Source organism: Manacus candei, unplaced genomic scaffold (genome assembly GCF_025592945.1).
Source record: "Manacus candei isolate 608988 ecotype Guabito, Panama unplaced genomic scaffold, ASM2559294v1 h1tg000027l, whole genome shotgun sequence".
Classification (NCBI taxonomy): domain Eukaryota; kingdom Metazoa; phylum Chordata; class Aves; order Passeriformes; family Pipridae; genus Manacus; species Manacus candei.
The window spans coordinates 7675514-7692093 of record NW_026138075.1 but is presented as its reverse complement, the minus strand read 5'-3'; the positions used below and the strand labels follow the sequence as shown (position 1 = coordinate 7692093).

General features: G+C 38.0%; 1 protein-coding gene across 1 annotated transcript; it reads left to right on the top strand.

Moving 5' to 3' along the window:
- The first annotated feature begins 34 nt into the window (after positions 1–34).
- On the top strand, positions 35–16141 carry ABHD17B (abhydrolase domain containing 17B, depalmitoylase). The gene is made up of 4 exons (XM_051789467.1): positions 35–292; positions 6173–6647; positions 13986–14165; positions 14615–16141. Exons 2-4 carry the CDS (start codon positions 6181–6183, stop codon positions 14832–14834), a joined length of 867 nt encoding a protein of 288 aa, XP_051645427.1. The 5' UTR covers positions 35–292; positions 6173–6180; the 3' UTR covers positions 14835–16141.
- Positions 16142–16580: the final 439 nt, after the last annotated feature.

Below are 16580 nucleotides of genomic sequence, written 5' to 3'. Positions count from 1 at the left end.
CCCATTGGCGCTGCGGCCGCCGAAGCCCCGCCCCGGCCGCCCCCGGCCGCCCCGGCAGCCGCCGCGCCGGTGCAGTCTGCGGGCGAGGCCAGGCCGGCGTCGCTCCCGAGGCCGCGCGGGGCGGGCTCAGCGCTGCCAGGGCCGCGCGTTCTCTGCCGTGGAGCTGCGGGCGCGGACCGGGGCGCTGAGGGCCGCCCCCGCCGCGCCGTTACTCAGCACAGCCGGCACTCCCCACGCCGCCGGCCCGGCAGCCGGGACAGCGCGGGGCCGCCGGGCGGAGCGCCAGGTGCAGGTACGGACTCGCCTCCCGTGGCGGCGGTGCGGGGGTGGGCGGTGTGGTGATGACCCGCTGCCCGGTGCGTGGGCGAGCCGTCCCCCCACTCGGACCCCCGGTCCTTCCGCGCCGCCCGGCGCAGGCGAGAGGCGGGCCCGGGGCGGGCGGGAAGGTCTGCGGCGCCCACCGCATTTGCTTGGCCAGGGCGGCGGCGGCGGGTCTGAGCCGCGCGGGGAGCAGCCGGCCCCGGCCGCCCTCCCGCCGATTCCCCCGGGTGTCGCCGCCGCAGCGTCCGGGGCTGTTTCGACGCTCCAGTCTCCGTGGTCTTGCCCTGGACGCCTTTGTTGGAAACCAGCTCGGTGGCTTGTGACACGATTGTTAAAGCCTGGCTCTTCTCAGGTCTAAACAATTGTCCTCGTGTTACTGCTGTGGACTTCCGAAGTCCTTTTCAGATACAGACACCTGAGGAATTCATTTAGTTCTCTCCAGCCTGACGTAATTTATTCCCTCAGTTTCTGCTGTTGAGGGTGGGAGTGACGCTGGCGTTAAAATTGCTCTCAGGTATTGTTAATTTGAAAGTTTAAAGTGCTTGGTCAGGGATTAGGTTGGAAACTTGGTGACTGCGGAAGTGAGAACGGAGCCCCCTGAGCGCAGAGCGGTGTCAGAGGCGGAGCTGCGGGTTCGTGACCGCCCGGCCAGGGCGAACACCGAGGTGGAGGGGCCGAAACACGGCGGGCAGGGGGCTTTAGCAGAGCAGATCCGTGGGGCAGAGCCTTACTTTGGAGCGTGCAAGACATTATGCAATTGACTTAATCCCGGAGTTGTCTGTCTGGGACCTTTAGAGAGTTAGTTTGTTTTCTAGGTGATAAGGAATGTCTGGATTTTTCAGTTAGTGTTTCCTGTATTCCTTTTCTTTTTTCCAACTGTGCCATTGGGTTTGAGATATACAATGTAACCAGCAGCAGGCGAATAATATCCCCATATACGCTAAACTAGCTACAATTTGTGAGAGTAGTAAAGCTGTTTATTTCTTTAGAATCAAATTAAGCAAAATGAAGTTTTGGTTATGTGAGGCTTCTGTGTTTTTATGTAGGTTGCTTTGCTCTTTGAAAACTATCTTAAACAGTTACTTCACAGTATTTCTTGGTATGGCTTTTTCATTATTGAATACGCTTCCTTTGTGTTGTTTTCCAGAGCTATTGTGTATTCTTTCTTAATATTCTGTAAACTTAATCCTTTTATATAATACACCAGATAACTGTTGAAGTAGTTAAAGGATGGCCATCCTTTAGAAGGATGACTATCCTTCTGTTCCATTTTTTATTTAAAGCAGATGTTGAAGTAAATATTTAAAGTGTACTTCAGTAGTGACTTGACCTCAAGTTTTCATTTCATTGTGTTTAATGAAAGTGTGAGGGAAAATACTTTAGAATTTCTTGTTCCAGTAATATATGATGAAAAATAATAATTAAAAAACCCCCAAACAAACAAAAACCACAACAAAAAACCACATACAAACAACAGCCAAGCAAAAAAACCCCAAAATTTTAATACCTTGCCTGGTACAGTTAGTGCAACACTAAAATTACAAACCAGCAGCTATATTTACAAGTTTGACTTTGTTCTTGTGAATAGTTCCTATGAAAAATGTAATTTAATTTAACTATACAATTAGAATAATTTGTATTTAATGTAAATATAAGATTTCTAGATAAGTGTTTACAAGGGTTGGGCTTTTACGGCTAATATGTGGTGAAGTACTCAAAGATGTGAATAATAGGTTCCACCTTCTTGTTACAATTTGCAGAGAGAGGACAGGAGTAATTGCTTATATGAAAGAACTACATTTGTGTTATCATAGGAATCACCAGATAAGTATTTGAGGTGTTCTTTAAGATTAAATAGATGTTTCCCCTTCCTTCTGCCAGCCTTTATGAGAAGGTTAATTGCCAAAGAACAAATGGAAATTACTGCCTGTGGGCAGTTTTACATTTGTAATTTTATGTGTTACTTCATTATTCGTAAGAGGGTGAAAGAGATAAAATTGATAAAATGACCTGGACTTCCTTTTAAAGGCTATCGCAGAAGGGGTAGGTGATGCCACTTGGGTCTGTTTTATTTCTTAGCCTCTATCACTGCAATAAAAGAAGTGTATCAGCTTTCTACAGTTTCTTCCACAGAATTTTCCTACTTAATTAATTTGAAGAATGCAGTACGGTTTTAAAAGGAATGTATGTTTCTCTTATAATGTTCTTTTTGTTGTTAATATATTTTACCAGCAGAAGAAACTGTGTTTGCAGCACAGCACTGGCATCCTTATTATTGAAATGTCAAATAGAAGGTGAGATAGTTATGCTGTTAGGATGTGTTGACCTCAGAGTCTGATGATGCTACTCTGATGAGCTCAGAGATTTACATCATACATGCTCAGAAAGTGTTAGACTTAGGTGTGCACAACATGTCTTAGTCAAATGAGTCCCATTAAAGTTACTCATCCATACTAGTGGAACTGTATGCTTAAGGTAATTTATAGTCAGAATTGGTTTTGCCCTGGTTTCAGTAAGAGCTCAGATTAGGCATAGATCAAGCCCACTTGTTATTGATTTTTAATGCAACATCACATGTAGTGTCTTGTTTACTTTTCATGAATTATATTTTAGACTGGTTTTGTTGACCTCCAAAGGTTTTACCAAGGCCGGGTGGTGCTAAATGAAAGGGGTTTTGTGACTTTTCTTGTAGTTTTTACCATAATAATTTCTGGATGGAGGAATCATTAGGAAATCATGTTTTCTAACATTAATATAAAATAACAAATCAAATTATAAAATAATAATATCAAAATAACACTATTGGTGAAGTAATGGTAAGTTTAATCCCCCATTAAGGTGTCTGAACAGAATAACTTTTGAAGAAAGATAATCCATGTTTGGTTGACATTAAATTACGACATCTACTGGATAACTACTAGGCTGAAATGCTGATTCAGTTGAACTTTCAGACAGTAATAGCAGAATTACTCTATACGCCCTGGAGACTCTCTTACATCCTGGTTCCATTCCAGATCCGGAGGTTAAGAACACACTTATGTGAATACAATGAATGACAAACCAGTTCCAGTATAATAGAAACATTGTTTGCATTTAGTTGAAGGTATCCTCCTGAGGGAGTTCAGCAGGTGTTTTGTGTCAGATTTGTTCAGTTAGTGATGCTAGGGATCTGCTGTTTTTCTTGGGTCTTCTAAGTGAAGAAAGCAGTATGTGTGTTCTAAAGAAAAGAATTATTGTTAACCATGATTTAGATGGAGAATTACTCTAGAATCAGAATCTTTAGTTACACTAGACAGATCTGCCATTGGATTAAAATAACAATATATAAAGTCTGCGTTAGTCTAGCACAGGGGAGAAATAATGCTTCATCCATGGTCTTCAGCATGTCATTTTCCATATTGTGTGATAGCCCACTTTTAGCACATCTAAGCTATCTTGGGGCACAGTACCACTTCAGCTGGTTAACTGTGGTTACTGCAGTGCTGCCCTGGGCATGAATGCCATCAGCCAGCTTCCAGTCTTCTGAGATTACTTTGACAAATAGCAAATATTTTCTGAGTTAGATCATATTTGTAGTGTTGCTAGGCTGTTTATAGTTACAAATAATGTAAACTGTTCTAATTCTTTCTGACAAGTGGATTGGGAAGAAGTTATCTGCAGCTATCATAGTATGCAATATACTGTATACAGTGCAGTCTGCTGTTCCTGGGTGCAGAAACAAGCTATTTATACCTTACTTTTGTACGTACATATTCTCTTACATTTTTCAGCAAAAAAAAAAAAAAATCTACCTCTTACAATAAAGTAGAATATCTAACTTGCCTTCAGCTTTTCTGAGAAGGTGGGAAAACTCACTTGGAACAGATCCATTTAATAGTTTCTCTTAGAAATAGAAGTATGTTTGAGTATTGGCTCATAAGTAGTCCTTGGATGAAAAACCTATTGAGGCATCCTAGGAGTTTCTCTGGACTGTGAACATGAACTTACTAAGTAGAGGTGAAAAAGTTGCTCCTTTGGTGCTCACAAATGTTAGAGAAGTAAAGAAGGAACAAAAAGAAGTATAGGGTTTTTCCTATGCATAAGACAGCCTAAGCCTTTTCCCAATCCCTAGCCATCCTCCATAGACTCCTTCCATTTGTCCTGACTCGTGCGTAAAAATGAAATTTGATGTTCCTATAATCTTATCTGACAGATGAGAAACAGATGAAACATTGATGGAACAGATGAATTATTCCAAATATGAGTGACTAATTGGGCTGATTACATAGTTACCCAAGTTTGTTGTTGCTTTAGCTGGCAGGAGTGTGGTCATTAAGAAACCATCTACCTTTTCATGGAAGCTGATCAGTGCACCCTTCCTGCCATCTCCTCTAAACTGTTAGTGTTGATTTCCCATATCTAAGCATCTGTGTTTTCCCTCTGTTTTGGAGAAAACTGGAGACTTGGGATGAAAGCTCTTGACTGCAGCAGCCCCTTTTTTTGTGCCCTACAAAGAGAAGTAGTATTCCCAGAACACTCATGCTGTTTGTCAGACTGTCCTGCCTGTGTTTGCTACTTTGAAAGTCTGCTCCATGTAGAATTGTGTTGCAGTATGCATTCATACTCTACCACAGGGAAGAGACCATTCATGCATCCAAAATACAGATAGTTGTTCTGTGATATATGTTCAAGTGTTTTTATAGCAGTGTTCTTGAAGCTTTTTTAAAGAGAAATTTGTGCAGGCATGAAAACTATACTTGTATACAAGTTAGAGGACAAAAGTTGAAATATGACCTAAATATTGTCAGTTATTATAGTTAGCAGTAAGATTTTATTGTCAGATGACCCTAATATTTCTGAAACAGCACAGTACTGTTGTCATCTGAAATCTGCTCGATTTGTTCCTATTTGTAAACTTAAGGCTATCAGTCAAAGCTGGTATGTGAAGCTGAGGGTGTTTCTCTTCACAGGGACTTGTCAGGAGGTGAGTTGGAGACCTGTAGATAGATTTGACATTAAAAATTTGTTTAAGTTGAGATGAAATGTCAGATGCCTTAACACAAGGAAAGAAGTGTAAGTGCTTATCTTAAGTGTTCTGGTTTTCAGCATGGTACTTGGCAAATTTTATTGCTCTTCCCACTGCTCAAAAAAACTATCATCACAACAAAGGATTTTTTCCCTGATGTAAATTAATGTCTGCTTTTGAGGAAACATTTATGTCAGCCAGTACATGGGGCAAAGATGAGTTTGTGGCTGGATTTTAGTGTACCAAAGCTCTGCAGTGTTAGCTAAGCGACAAGCGTCATGTTCTTTTGTCTTCTAAGCTTTGGCCTTCATGGACCTTTCATACTCCTGATACTGCCTGGAGGAGCCCATATCTCATGAGTGCAGTACATATTCTCTGTATTTAGGAAATGCCATAGTGATTTTTGGCTGCAGAGATCTGCATAGCCTTAATACATTGCAACACTGCCAGGTGTTTTAATTGTTCTTTGAAACATATGTATTTGTCAATGGGAAGAACACTTTTTGTAATGTCATAGGATGAGGCCCTTCATTTCCTCCAAAGGAGCTCCAAAACTCATGCTTGTTCTTACCCTGGGTAATCATATTTAATTTTGATATTTATCAAAGGGCTTTAGAGTTATCACTCTTCTTCAATAATATGCTCACTGTAAAGTAACTAATAATATCAACTTAGATATTATATGGAAATATACGTATATATATTTGAATCTATATTTTGTTAAATGTTTCCACTAAAATTATGTATTATTTTCTAAGACACTGTTTACATTTTTCATTAGGTTTTTTTCTTTTTTAATATAGGATTGTAACTAGAAACTGATATCATTCTCTCTTCCTGTTTCAGACTAGAAGATGAATAATCTTTCCTTTAGTGAACTGTGTTGCCTGTTCTGTTGTCCACCATGCCCAGGGAAAATTGCCTCCAAGCTGGCATTCTTACCCCCCGATCCCACATACACACTGATGTGCGATGAGAGTGGTAGTCGCTGGACTTTACATCTCTCAGAGCGAGCAGACTGGCAATATTCTTCTAGAGAAAAAGATGCCATTGAATGCTTCATGACTAGAACAAGTAAAGGTAACAGGATTGCCTGTATGTTTGTGCGTTGCTCACCTAACGCCAAGTACACTTTGCTCTTCTCGCATGGAAATGCTGTTGACCTGGGTCAGATGAGCAGCTTTTATATAGGACTGGGTTCACGAATTAATTGCAACATCTTCTCATATGATTATTCTGGATATGGTGCAAGTTCTGGAAAGCCAACAGAGAAGAATCTGTATGCTGACATTGATGCTGCTTGGGTGGCTCTTAGAACAAGGTAAGACATTAGTTGCCATTTTTCTTCTACAGCATGCTTTTCAAATGGTTTTACTTCATTTACATGTATGATGTGATGGATCTGGGTAAATACATTGTGGTGGGAACAAAAAGTCAAGACTTTGAATCGGTGATGTTATCTCAAATGGAATAAAACTGGACAAGGAAAAAATACAAATTGGAAGGATGTTGCTTCTGTGTTCTAAACCTCTGGTTTTGGCAAGATAAAATAGTAAGATGAAAGACTGGAGACATTCACTGATACAGGTGAGAATCCTAGGCACCAAGTGCAGCTTCTTAAATTTGAGAGCATTATTCACCATTATTTGTTCTATTTAGATCAATATTCTTCTTGTGTTACAAACACCCAAACGACAAAACATATTTTTTTAAAATCCTATGCAATCATAAGAATAGCTGTGCACAAAAAAAAAATAATCTCAGCATGTTGTGAATTTTGCACTGAAAAGGTGTGAAACCCTGAATTTAATGTAGAGCATCTTTGATCATTGCAACTTGAGCATCCTGTTTAATAATTACAGTATCAGTGATGTGACTTAGAGTAATGACATGTGTAAAGACTTCAAAAGACTAGAGCCTGGTAGTTGTCACAGTGAGTTTAGAACTTGGTCAATGTAGTGTTAAAGAGCAGATTATCCCTTTTCAGTGTTTCAAATACACATATTGTCTTGCATTTCTTTTACATTATAACAACAGTATGATATTTCTTTTCAAAGAAGTGTATTTTATTCGTGTAATAAAGTAGGGGAAAAGCTTACTATCATAAGCATTATTCAACCACAGAGGACAGATTTTCAGCCTCATATATTCAAAGACATGCATACTGTGTTGTTACATTAGGTGTTGGTGTTTATTTTTATTATGGTGGAAAGCTGAGATATGACTAGATCTGTTCCATAAGCCCAGCACTGCAACAGGTGCACTGTTTGTAGTTGATGGGTGATCTGGAAGTTAGCTACTTGGTCAAATACCCAGTGATAGTGACCAAAAGCATAATATGGTTTGTGAACAATATGGAAGATAGTCTGAATTATTTAAATGTACCAGAAAATGTGAGAGAACTGGATGGTGAAACAATACTTTTTTAATGTCAATTTACAGACTCTGTTTTATGAACTAATTTGTAATTATTGTTGCTTTTTCCTCATAATAAATGTCTGAGTAGAAAACCTACAAGGAATTGTAATTGCCATTTGAATTCTCACATGCATTCTTAAACAATGAAGTGTACTTTCTCTAATCAAATAAGATTGTTCATTATTGATAGGACAAGGGCTAATGGCTTTAAACTGAAGAGGGTAGATCTAGATTATATATTATTAAGAAATTCTTTCCTGTGATGATGATTCGGCTCTGGAACCAGGTTGCCCAGAGAAGAACAGGTTGCCCAGAGAAATTGTGGGCAACTTCCCTCATCCCTGGAAGTGTTCAAGGCCAGGCTAAATGGAGCTTTGAGCAAACTGGTCTAGTGAAAGATGTCCCTGCCACAGGCCAGGAGGTTGGAATTACATGGTCTTTAAAGATCCCTTCCAACACAAACCATTCAATGACTATAATGTCCCATCTAAACATGCTCTTTTCTGAGCAGATGTTTTTGGGGGAACCTCTAAATACATCGTACATCTATCTGCATTTCTCTTCCATTTAAGAATGACCTCACTTCAGTCCTATTTGTTGTCTCTGTTTATTTTTTGTGTCAAAACCTTCTATAGAAATGAAATAATTCTGTAGAGTGTCTCAAGTTTGGGTTATGTCTGCCCAACTTGTGGTTTTCACAAATGTGAACTGAATTTTGTCCGTTGCTTAGAAAGGGGTTGATGTTACTACTTTTATCTGTAGTACTTAGAACAACTTTCCAGTTGGTCTTGTCCTTGTATCTGAATGTTTGGTTATCACTCCATGGTATTCTTTTGAGCCCTGAGACAGTGCTCAGCTGTGTTTAACTACTTGATGAATATCTGGACCAGAACAAAGACTTTGAACATTTGCTGCCATATTGATTCAGTTTCCTGGACTATCAGTTTACACTGGCATCATCTTCAACATTTTATAACCTGTTCTGCAAAAGCAAATTAATTCAGCAAGTTTTTTGCAGGATAAATATAAGTGTAGCTGTAACTCCTTTGAAATTCTTGTTGATGAGATAAGGGACCCTAGACTTTTAAGCTGTGCCTCACAGCTTGTGATGTGATGAAGAATGGAGAAATGACCTTTGGAGGTTGATCAGTTACCCACAGCTCCCTGCGTTCCTTGTTCTAGGAAATGGGATCATAGAACCCAGCACTAAAAGATGTTTCTAGGGTAATTGAAATGCTGATGTGGACTTAGTTCTACAGTCAACAAAACTGATTGTGGTGAAGACTTGGTAGCATCTTAAGCTTTGTATCTTGGAGGGACAATCCAATGCTCATCTGTAAATCAGAATGACAGTCTGGTGGGGACTGGACACCCAGGGTGAAATAGTCTGGAACTAGTATTGAGGGTGATGGTGAGATTTTGCTGTAAGGGTATGTGAATATTAACAGTGATGTAAGTGAATACGGAAAGCTAATTTGGTAGCAGAACAGAAAAGGTAAACAGCAGATGCAGATTCTGAGTTGTGTTCCTATTCTTTACCTGGTTTTAGTGTTTTAATAGGAAGCAGTAGGTACCTATATAGAAGCTGCCCATGAAAGGAGGCAATGTGATTCACTGCCTTCATCATGTTAGGAAAAGTTATACATTATTGCATATTCATGTGCATGGAACTATGTAAACGTGGCAAGTGAAGACATTCTTTTTCTGACTGTCATAGCTACAAAGTGTTGAAATGCCAGGAGTCATTTTGGGATACGCCTGTTTTCTGCTGTTCTGGTCTCTGAAGGCCTTTGATGACACTCTAGCAAGGGTGGAAAGGTTTAACCAGCCCCAGGCAAATGCAGGGCAAGTGGCACTCCTTCAGAAACCTCTGAAGACTTGCCAGAATTGCCTCATGACCAGATTTACCTGTAAGAAGCCAAACAGCCATTTTCATTGCTGTTTGTCATGGGCTGTCTAATAATTGAAAAATTGAAGGCTAAATCTCACCATCAGATCGATGTGTCAAAGTGAACAGGATGTCCATAATTGGAACAGCCAGATATAGGAATAAGATTGAATCTGTTTGGATGTTGGCCAAAAGTGTTCATTTGAGAATTCACAAATTAATTTTTTTTAATTCAAAAGTAGGTAGAGTTTTTTTAGATGGAAGTTGAGGTACTGTAACTTTGTATATTTGGAGAGAAATTGAACTTTTATTTAAATTGATAGGAAAAAACTCAGTTATGAAGAGAAATCTTGTTAATAGAACAAATGTATCAGTAGCATTGTGAAGTTTAGAAAAGGCCTGACTGTCATGAGAAAGACAGAGAAGGTGCAGTTTGTTGATTACTGTATGTATTGTCAATAGACTTGCCTTTCATATAACATAGTTTCTTTTTTCTTCTCCCAGTGTTAAATATTTTATACACAAGAAGGGGAACGAGCATCTCAATTGAGGAGGAGCTGTACACTCATGAATTTTATTCATGGCCTGGAATGTTGATAGTTAAAGATGTGGATAATGTTCGTGCCCTTGATGTTCTGCCATTTGCAGCTGTAATTTACATGTTATGTCCATGATGACAAAAGATTCTGAAAGTGCATTGAAATTTCCCTCAGGATGTTCCTCTTTGTTCCATGTGCCTCAAGCGCTGGTGTCAGTTTTCTAAATATGTATGTTGCAATATCTTTAGGAACAGTAGCTTCTCGAGAGCATCTGTTGCAACTCTTCATCAGTGTAAGCTTCAGAGGTGTTATGGAAAATGTACCCTTCTAAGGTTGATTTTACTGATGCTTTATTCTGTTGTTGTAAATTGAGTGAGTGTTCTAGATTAAGAACAGCAGTCTCCCTTACGTATATCAAGGTCAAAATAGCAGGTATTCTTTAAGAGCCTGACAGTGTATCATGGCAATTCAAGATGGTATTTGGTTCTTAAAGGTAATTGAAGTTAAAAAACTAAAAAAAGGAAAAAAATCCCAAAACAAACAAACCCCCAAAAAAACCACCTCATACCAAACAAAAAACCCCAACAACAAACAAACAAATACAAAACCCCTCAAAAAACCTATGCTGATACAAGTTATCTAAGATTACTTGAATGGCCAATAGTATTTATATTAGTCCTATTATCAGCATAATGAGCTTTCAAAGATATTAACAATTTTTACAGCATGTCTTTGACCTCTTGTCACCAGGACAACTACTTGCAGCATATGGCTCTGTAAATGTCACATTTCTCTTCCTCAGGATGGCCTATACTTCTAAGACACTGATTAAGAGAACAATATTACTGTCACTTTTTCTCTTGATCTGACACTTCCTCATTTGGGAGACCAGGTGTATAGTCAACTGATAATTCTGTACAAAACTTCTTGTAGTTTAACTAACATTTATGGGACTATCAAAAGGAGTAGACAAATTTTATGACCAGGAAACTTAGCAACAGTTACTTTTTCAAGAATTCTTCTGTTTTAGATTGTAAAGTCATAGTTCTGAGAGATAGCAACTGAGGCACAGTGGACTCTTTTTCCCAAAGATTTCAGAAGCCTGTCCAAGAGAAGAGGGAAGACTAGAAACAACAGATGGTGATCTGTTTTCCAAGCTGCTTGGATTTTGTTATTTGGGAGAGGGGGGTTTATTGGGTTTTGGTTTTTTCTCTTCAAGCCAGAATATTCAGAAGTCTACTTTAAACCACCACTTTTGGTTATTGGCCTCGCTCTTTTAGTTTTCAAATTGCAAGCCAAATAGTTTTCTGCTGGGCACTGTGAGGCAATCTGCTTGACTGTGGCGGAGAAAGGATTACTTTAATCCAAATATAGTAAATGCTTTTCTTGGATTATTTTTCTCGTAGCCATCATTTATCTATCTTTAGGCTGACAGATCCAAAATAGGGGAAAGAATGATGAAAAAGAGGAGAATATATGTTCCAAAATATGCTTTTAAGTTGTGCTTTAATTTTCTGTGCATCTTGTAAAACTCACTATCCAAGTGTGATAATTTGCAGGGTTTATTATTGGAGAGCTGTGTTGTGTCATAATGTGCTGTGTGCAATCTGCATGCCATACTAATGATGCAAAGTGTCAGGTATTAATGCAAGTTTTGTTCTGATTTTATGGAAGGGAGAGAAGGTCGTGCTGTATCTTCAGAGTGGACAAATGTGAATTGGGAGATTAATTGTAAAAGGATAGGAGCACGTCTGTTCTCAGGTGTTCCAGAAGAGATGCAAAAATAGTGAAGACCTTACATTAGATTTTATTTCAAAGCTTTCATTTATTGTATTTTTGTATGTTGGAATTTTGAGAAAATCTTGTTAATCAGACTGTTTGAACTTTTTTATTCTTCAAGAACTGTTGGGAGGTGGAGGTGGAGGTGTAGCTTGTTCCAGGCTGATGATTGAGTCTTAGTTTGGTAGAAGTCTTAATTTGATCATGATCTGATTATGACTAGAAACTCTTTCTAGGAAACACCAGTAGTAATTAAGAAGTCATGATAAGAGCAGACTCCTTGAATGTCTCTGTGCTAATACTTTTAAATCTTATATTTCAGTCTAACAGAACACAATTTAAATAAAGAGATGAATAGTTAAATAGACAATGTTAAATGAGAATAGTGGATTTTAAACCCGATTTGGAAAGTTTATTGGGGTACCTAATGAGTTCTGATACTGATACTTAGCATTTTAGTAATACTCAAATGTGATATTGTTTTTCTTGCAATCTTCCTAGATATAAGTTTTTTATTAACTGTGTATTAAATACTCATGTAACATATGGGACATTTCTTCTGGCTTATTGAAAAGTACTTGTGGATTATGGCTTTTTTGTTGGTTGGTAATTTGAATGTCTTGGTACACGTGAAACATCTTTTTTCCAATGTTCCTGATTTTGAGTCTTTTGGACTTTTAGTGTTTGGTGACCTATACAGTTACTATACAGTTATTTACCCTTCTTTATAAGATACTATGAATTTTTCATTACCTCTGCTTCCCTGACTTTACTGAAGGTATGAGAAATATACTAATTTGATAACTTCTTTGTGGGTATGGGTGGTGTTGTATAGCGTTGACAGAAAAGATGTGTGCATTTATTGTAGATGAGATAACAGGTACACTTTCCTTCACTTGATTTCCATTCCTTTTAGAATTACAGTGGCAAACACTAAAGTTACCTCATGCTGTTCCACAGTGGCATTAGGCTAGCCCGCTCTCACTTAGAAAGCTGAACAAACTTCTAGTGATGCATGACAACAATTATTAGTGTTTGGGTTTTTTGGTTTAGTTTTGGTTTTGCGGTTTGTTTTTTTGGGGAGTGCGGGAAGGAGCTTGTTCTTGGTTCCGGGGGTTTTCTGGATTCTCTTTTAATGCAATGCAGTATCTCTTCCTATTTAAGGTACTTTCTTTCCCAAGTACAGATACACTGTTGCAGTCTGACCTGGGCTGAGAGTGCTTGGTTAGCAGAGGTCAGTGCATCAGCAGCTCACTTCTGCTGTGGATGCTGCTCTTGCCCACATAACATTCTCCTTACTGGCTTTTCTAGTGTTACGTGGGTAGCAACGGCTCTTTGTATCCACACTAATGCAGAAAAATATATTAAGTCTGACTTGTATAAGTGTTAACTAGATGTTTCTTTTCTTTACCTCTGTTGATTACAGAAAAAAGAGTGTTTTCACCTTACTGTGAGGGAGGCTTTGGTATTAATTCGGTATTGCTTTATTGGGCTGTTTTACTTGTGGATTAGGTTGATAAGACCAAGAATCTCGGCTATTCCATGGAATGCACAATATTCTGACCACTGTCAGTATGAGAATGCTTTAAGTCTCACTACATTTATGAACAATGTTACCAGCTTGCAGTTTTTAACAGGTATCAGAAGAGTAAAGCTGACCAAATCTTTGCAGGCTTGATTGTGCTCCATTTGATGATAACCAAAGAGCTAGTAAGGCTTTCATCAGTCTTCTGTTGTAGATCCACTAGAGTTACTAGTAAAGACTTTCAACTAGTATGCAAGTCACAACTGTATTCACAAATCCATATTCAATAAATTAAACCCTTATTTCAATATCATTCAGACATAAGGAAAAAAAAGTTACTGCAAGTGGAGAGTAAATAATTGTGCATTTAGTCACAAATGTCATAGAACAGTCTTGCTGACACCCTTCAGAAGATTTTCACCTTTAGAAATGCTTTTTTCCCTTGCTCTGTAGTTGTTTTATCTGTTTCACTTTATATGCCACTTTTTTTAAACATTTTTAATTTTCTAGGTATGGAATCCGCCCTGAAAATGTGATTATATATGGCCAGAGTATAGGAACAGTACCATCTGTGGATCTTGCTGCTAGATATGAAAGTGCTGCTGTAATCCTTCATTCTCCACTGACCTCAGGAATGCGAGTAGCTTTTCCTGATACAAAGAAGACCTATTGCTTTGATGCATTCCCGAAGTAAGTTGTGGGATGGGTTTTTTTCCACCATTTTTCTCTAGTACAGAAGTTTTCAACTAGAAGAGTAACAAGTAGTCTGGTAAATTCTCTGAAATATTTTTCAAGGGTCTAATAAAACAGTTGGAGAAAAATCAATGAATAATAACAAAGAGGAACATTTGATTTGAAGTTCGTAGAACTTTGTAAACCTAGATGTTTCATATCCCTAATCTTTTTAGTGGATATCTGCTAAAGAAGTAATTAGTTTTCCTGTACATAACATGTAAATTCCTAGTTCTAACAAGTCGTTCCAGTCCAGTGAATTGTTAATCTGGATAACTGTGAAGAAAGTCTTTTGCAATATATTTCTGTAAGACTGTAAAACTAAGTAGACCTTAACTGAAGAAAATTCCTGTCATATATTTCAGAACTATATCCCTGTGTTCATGAATAAAATCTTTTTCTTACAGCATTGACAAAATTTCTAAAATAACATCTCCTGTGTTAATAATCCATGGGACTGAAGATGAAGTAATTGACTTTTCACATGGCCTAGCATTGTTTGAGCGTTGCCAGAGACCTGTAGAACCACTGTGGGTAGAAGGAGCAGGCCATAATGATGTGGAACTCTACGGACAGTACCTGGAAAGATTAAAACAGTTTGTCTCACATGAACTGGTGAACTTGTAATTTTCTTTGTATATTTATAGGCTTTTTTCATTTCACTGCGGAACTGCACATCTTGATAGATACATAACACAAAACCTGAATGTTGTGTTTTCAAATCATCTTGGTTGCCTTCATTAAATGTACAGGTAATGATTTGTTAACATAATTAAGGAAGGTTTTAGTGCCAGCATTATAAACTGGAATTACATGATCCTGCAGTCAAACGTAGCAGTTCACATGACTTTGTGTGAGGTTTTTTCTTCCTAGATGTAAAAAAAATCACAAGGAGTACTGTAAGAAATTTTAATTATATAAAATCAAATGCTGTAAAAGTGTTGCCAAGTGCTTTAGTGTATCAAAAACAAGTTTATAGGTATTTTTTAAACATCTCAAAATGTACTGTGACTTACTCTGTTGCACAGGTGTTACTAAAAACCAGACTTCTAAGCAGTTGTTCTCTAAAAATGTAATAGCCATGATTTTGAGCAATTACTAATGTATGTAATAAGAACAGACAGTCACTGGAAATGATCCATGCCCTGTTATAGGGGGAGAGGGTCAAAATAGTTATCTTTTCCCATATTTTTCATATCTTTTGTGCTTAGATTTACTTTAGTTATTTTGTACTTCTGTTGTCCCTTACCTTTCAGGTTAAAAAAATTTACCTATTCATGTCCTCAGGAGTCTTAATCTTGCCAAAATAATGCCAGAAGTTATCATTGTTGTAATGCAAGTATCATTCACATCATTGCTACTGAGGCCACAAATTACTTCTTTGAAAGTGATAAGACTTTTAGAACCTAGAAGACTTTTTGGACCATGTTTTTTTTAAAACCAAGTAGTTTTAAACATTGATTGTGTAGAGATACAGTGTTTCATTCAAAAGAACCTGGAAATTTATCCAACATTGTAATAAACAATTTGCAAGTTTGCAGTTGTCTGATCAGGCTTACTTTTGAATGCTTAGTGCAAAACCTTATTGGGTTTTGAGTATTGTATGGAAATTTTACTATTCAGGCCTGGATGGGGTGGGAGAAGGGACAAGAAGAGAATGTTGACATTTTTCTGTTAACTCATAGTGAAATAAAGTCGCCTTTCCCTAGAATGCATTTTGCGTTAATAAAACTATGAAAAACAAACTTAATTATATGTACCCTATTTGGAAACAAAATAATATTCCAGCAATACACACTGTGCTTCTAAGGCCTTATGTAGTTTAATTGTTCTGCTTGTTTTTTGTGATTGAGACTGTTGTATACTTAAGTGTAGCTTCAAGTATTGTGAAAACTTTAAGATGTGTTGATTAAAAGTAAACAATATTCCACAAACTTACTCTTCTTCCTTAGTTTTTTTTCAAAGAAATAGCAATGGTTGCTTGCAATATCAAAATGCTGGCAATTCCCCATTTTTTCTAGGAAATCTTAGAACTAAAGCACTAACCCATTGTTATGAATTGTCAGCACATTTCTTCATCAGCAGCGACTGTTCTGATTGCCCTCCCACCCCCAGGCCTCATCTTGCTATTATTTGCCATTCAGCATACAGGTTTTCTGCTGCAAAGATGCTCGTAAACATTCTTCTTTAATGAATTCTGATATTTCCTCCTTCAAAATTAAAAGGATGTCTTGTCTTGTGCATTTTGGTGAGTTAACTGAGTTGAAGGAAATTTTTTTCTCAAGCAACTGGGTTCTTGTTTGTCTTCTTGATCAAGTATGCTTCAATGTGTTCTGAAATTCAGAATATGTTCAGGCAAAATAACATTAGATT

Bases quoted from the DNA above. Each gene is read 5' to 3' on its own strand.
- ABHD17B (XM_051789467.1), top strand. From the start codon at position 6,181: ATGAATAATCTTTCCTTTAGTGAACTGTGTTGCCTGTTCTGTTGTCCA. The intron at 6,648-13,985 runs GTAAGACATTAG...TTAATTTTCTAG, and splicing joins TGGGTGGCTCTTAGAACAAG to GTATGGAATCCGCCCTGAAA. The intron at 14,166-14,614 runs GTAAGTTGTGGG...TTTTTCTTACAG, and splicing joins TGCTTTGATGCATTCCCGAA to CATTGACAAAATTTCTAAAA.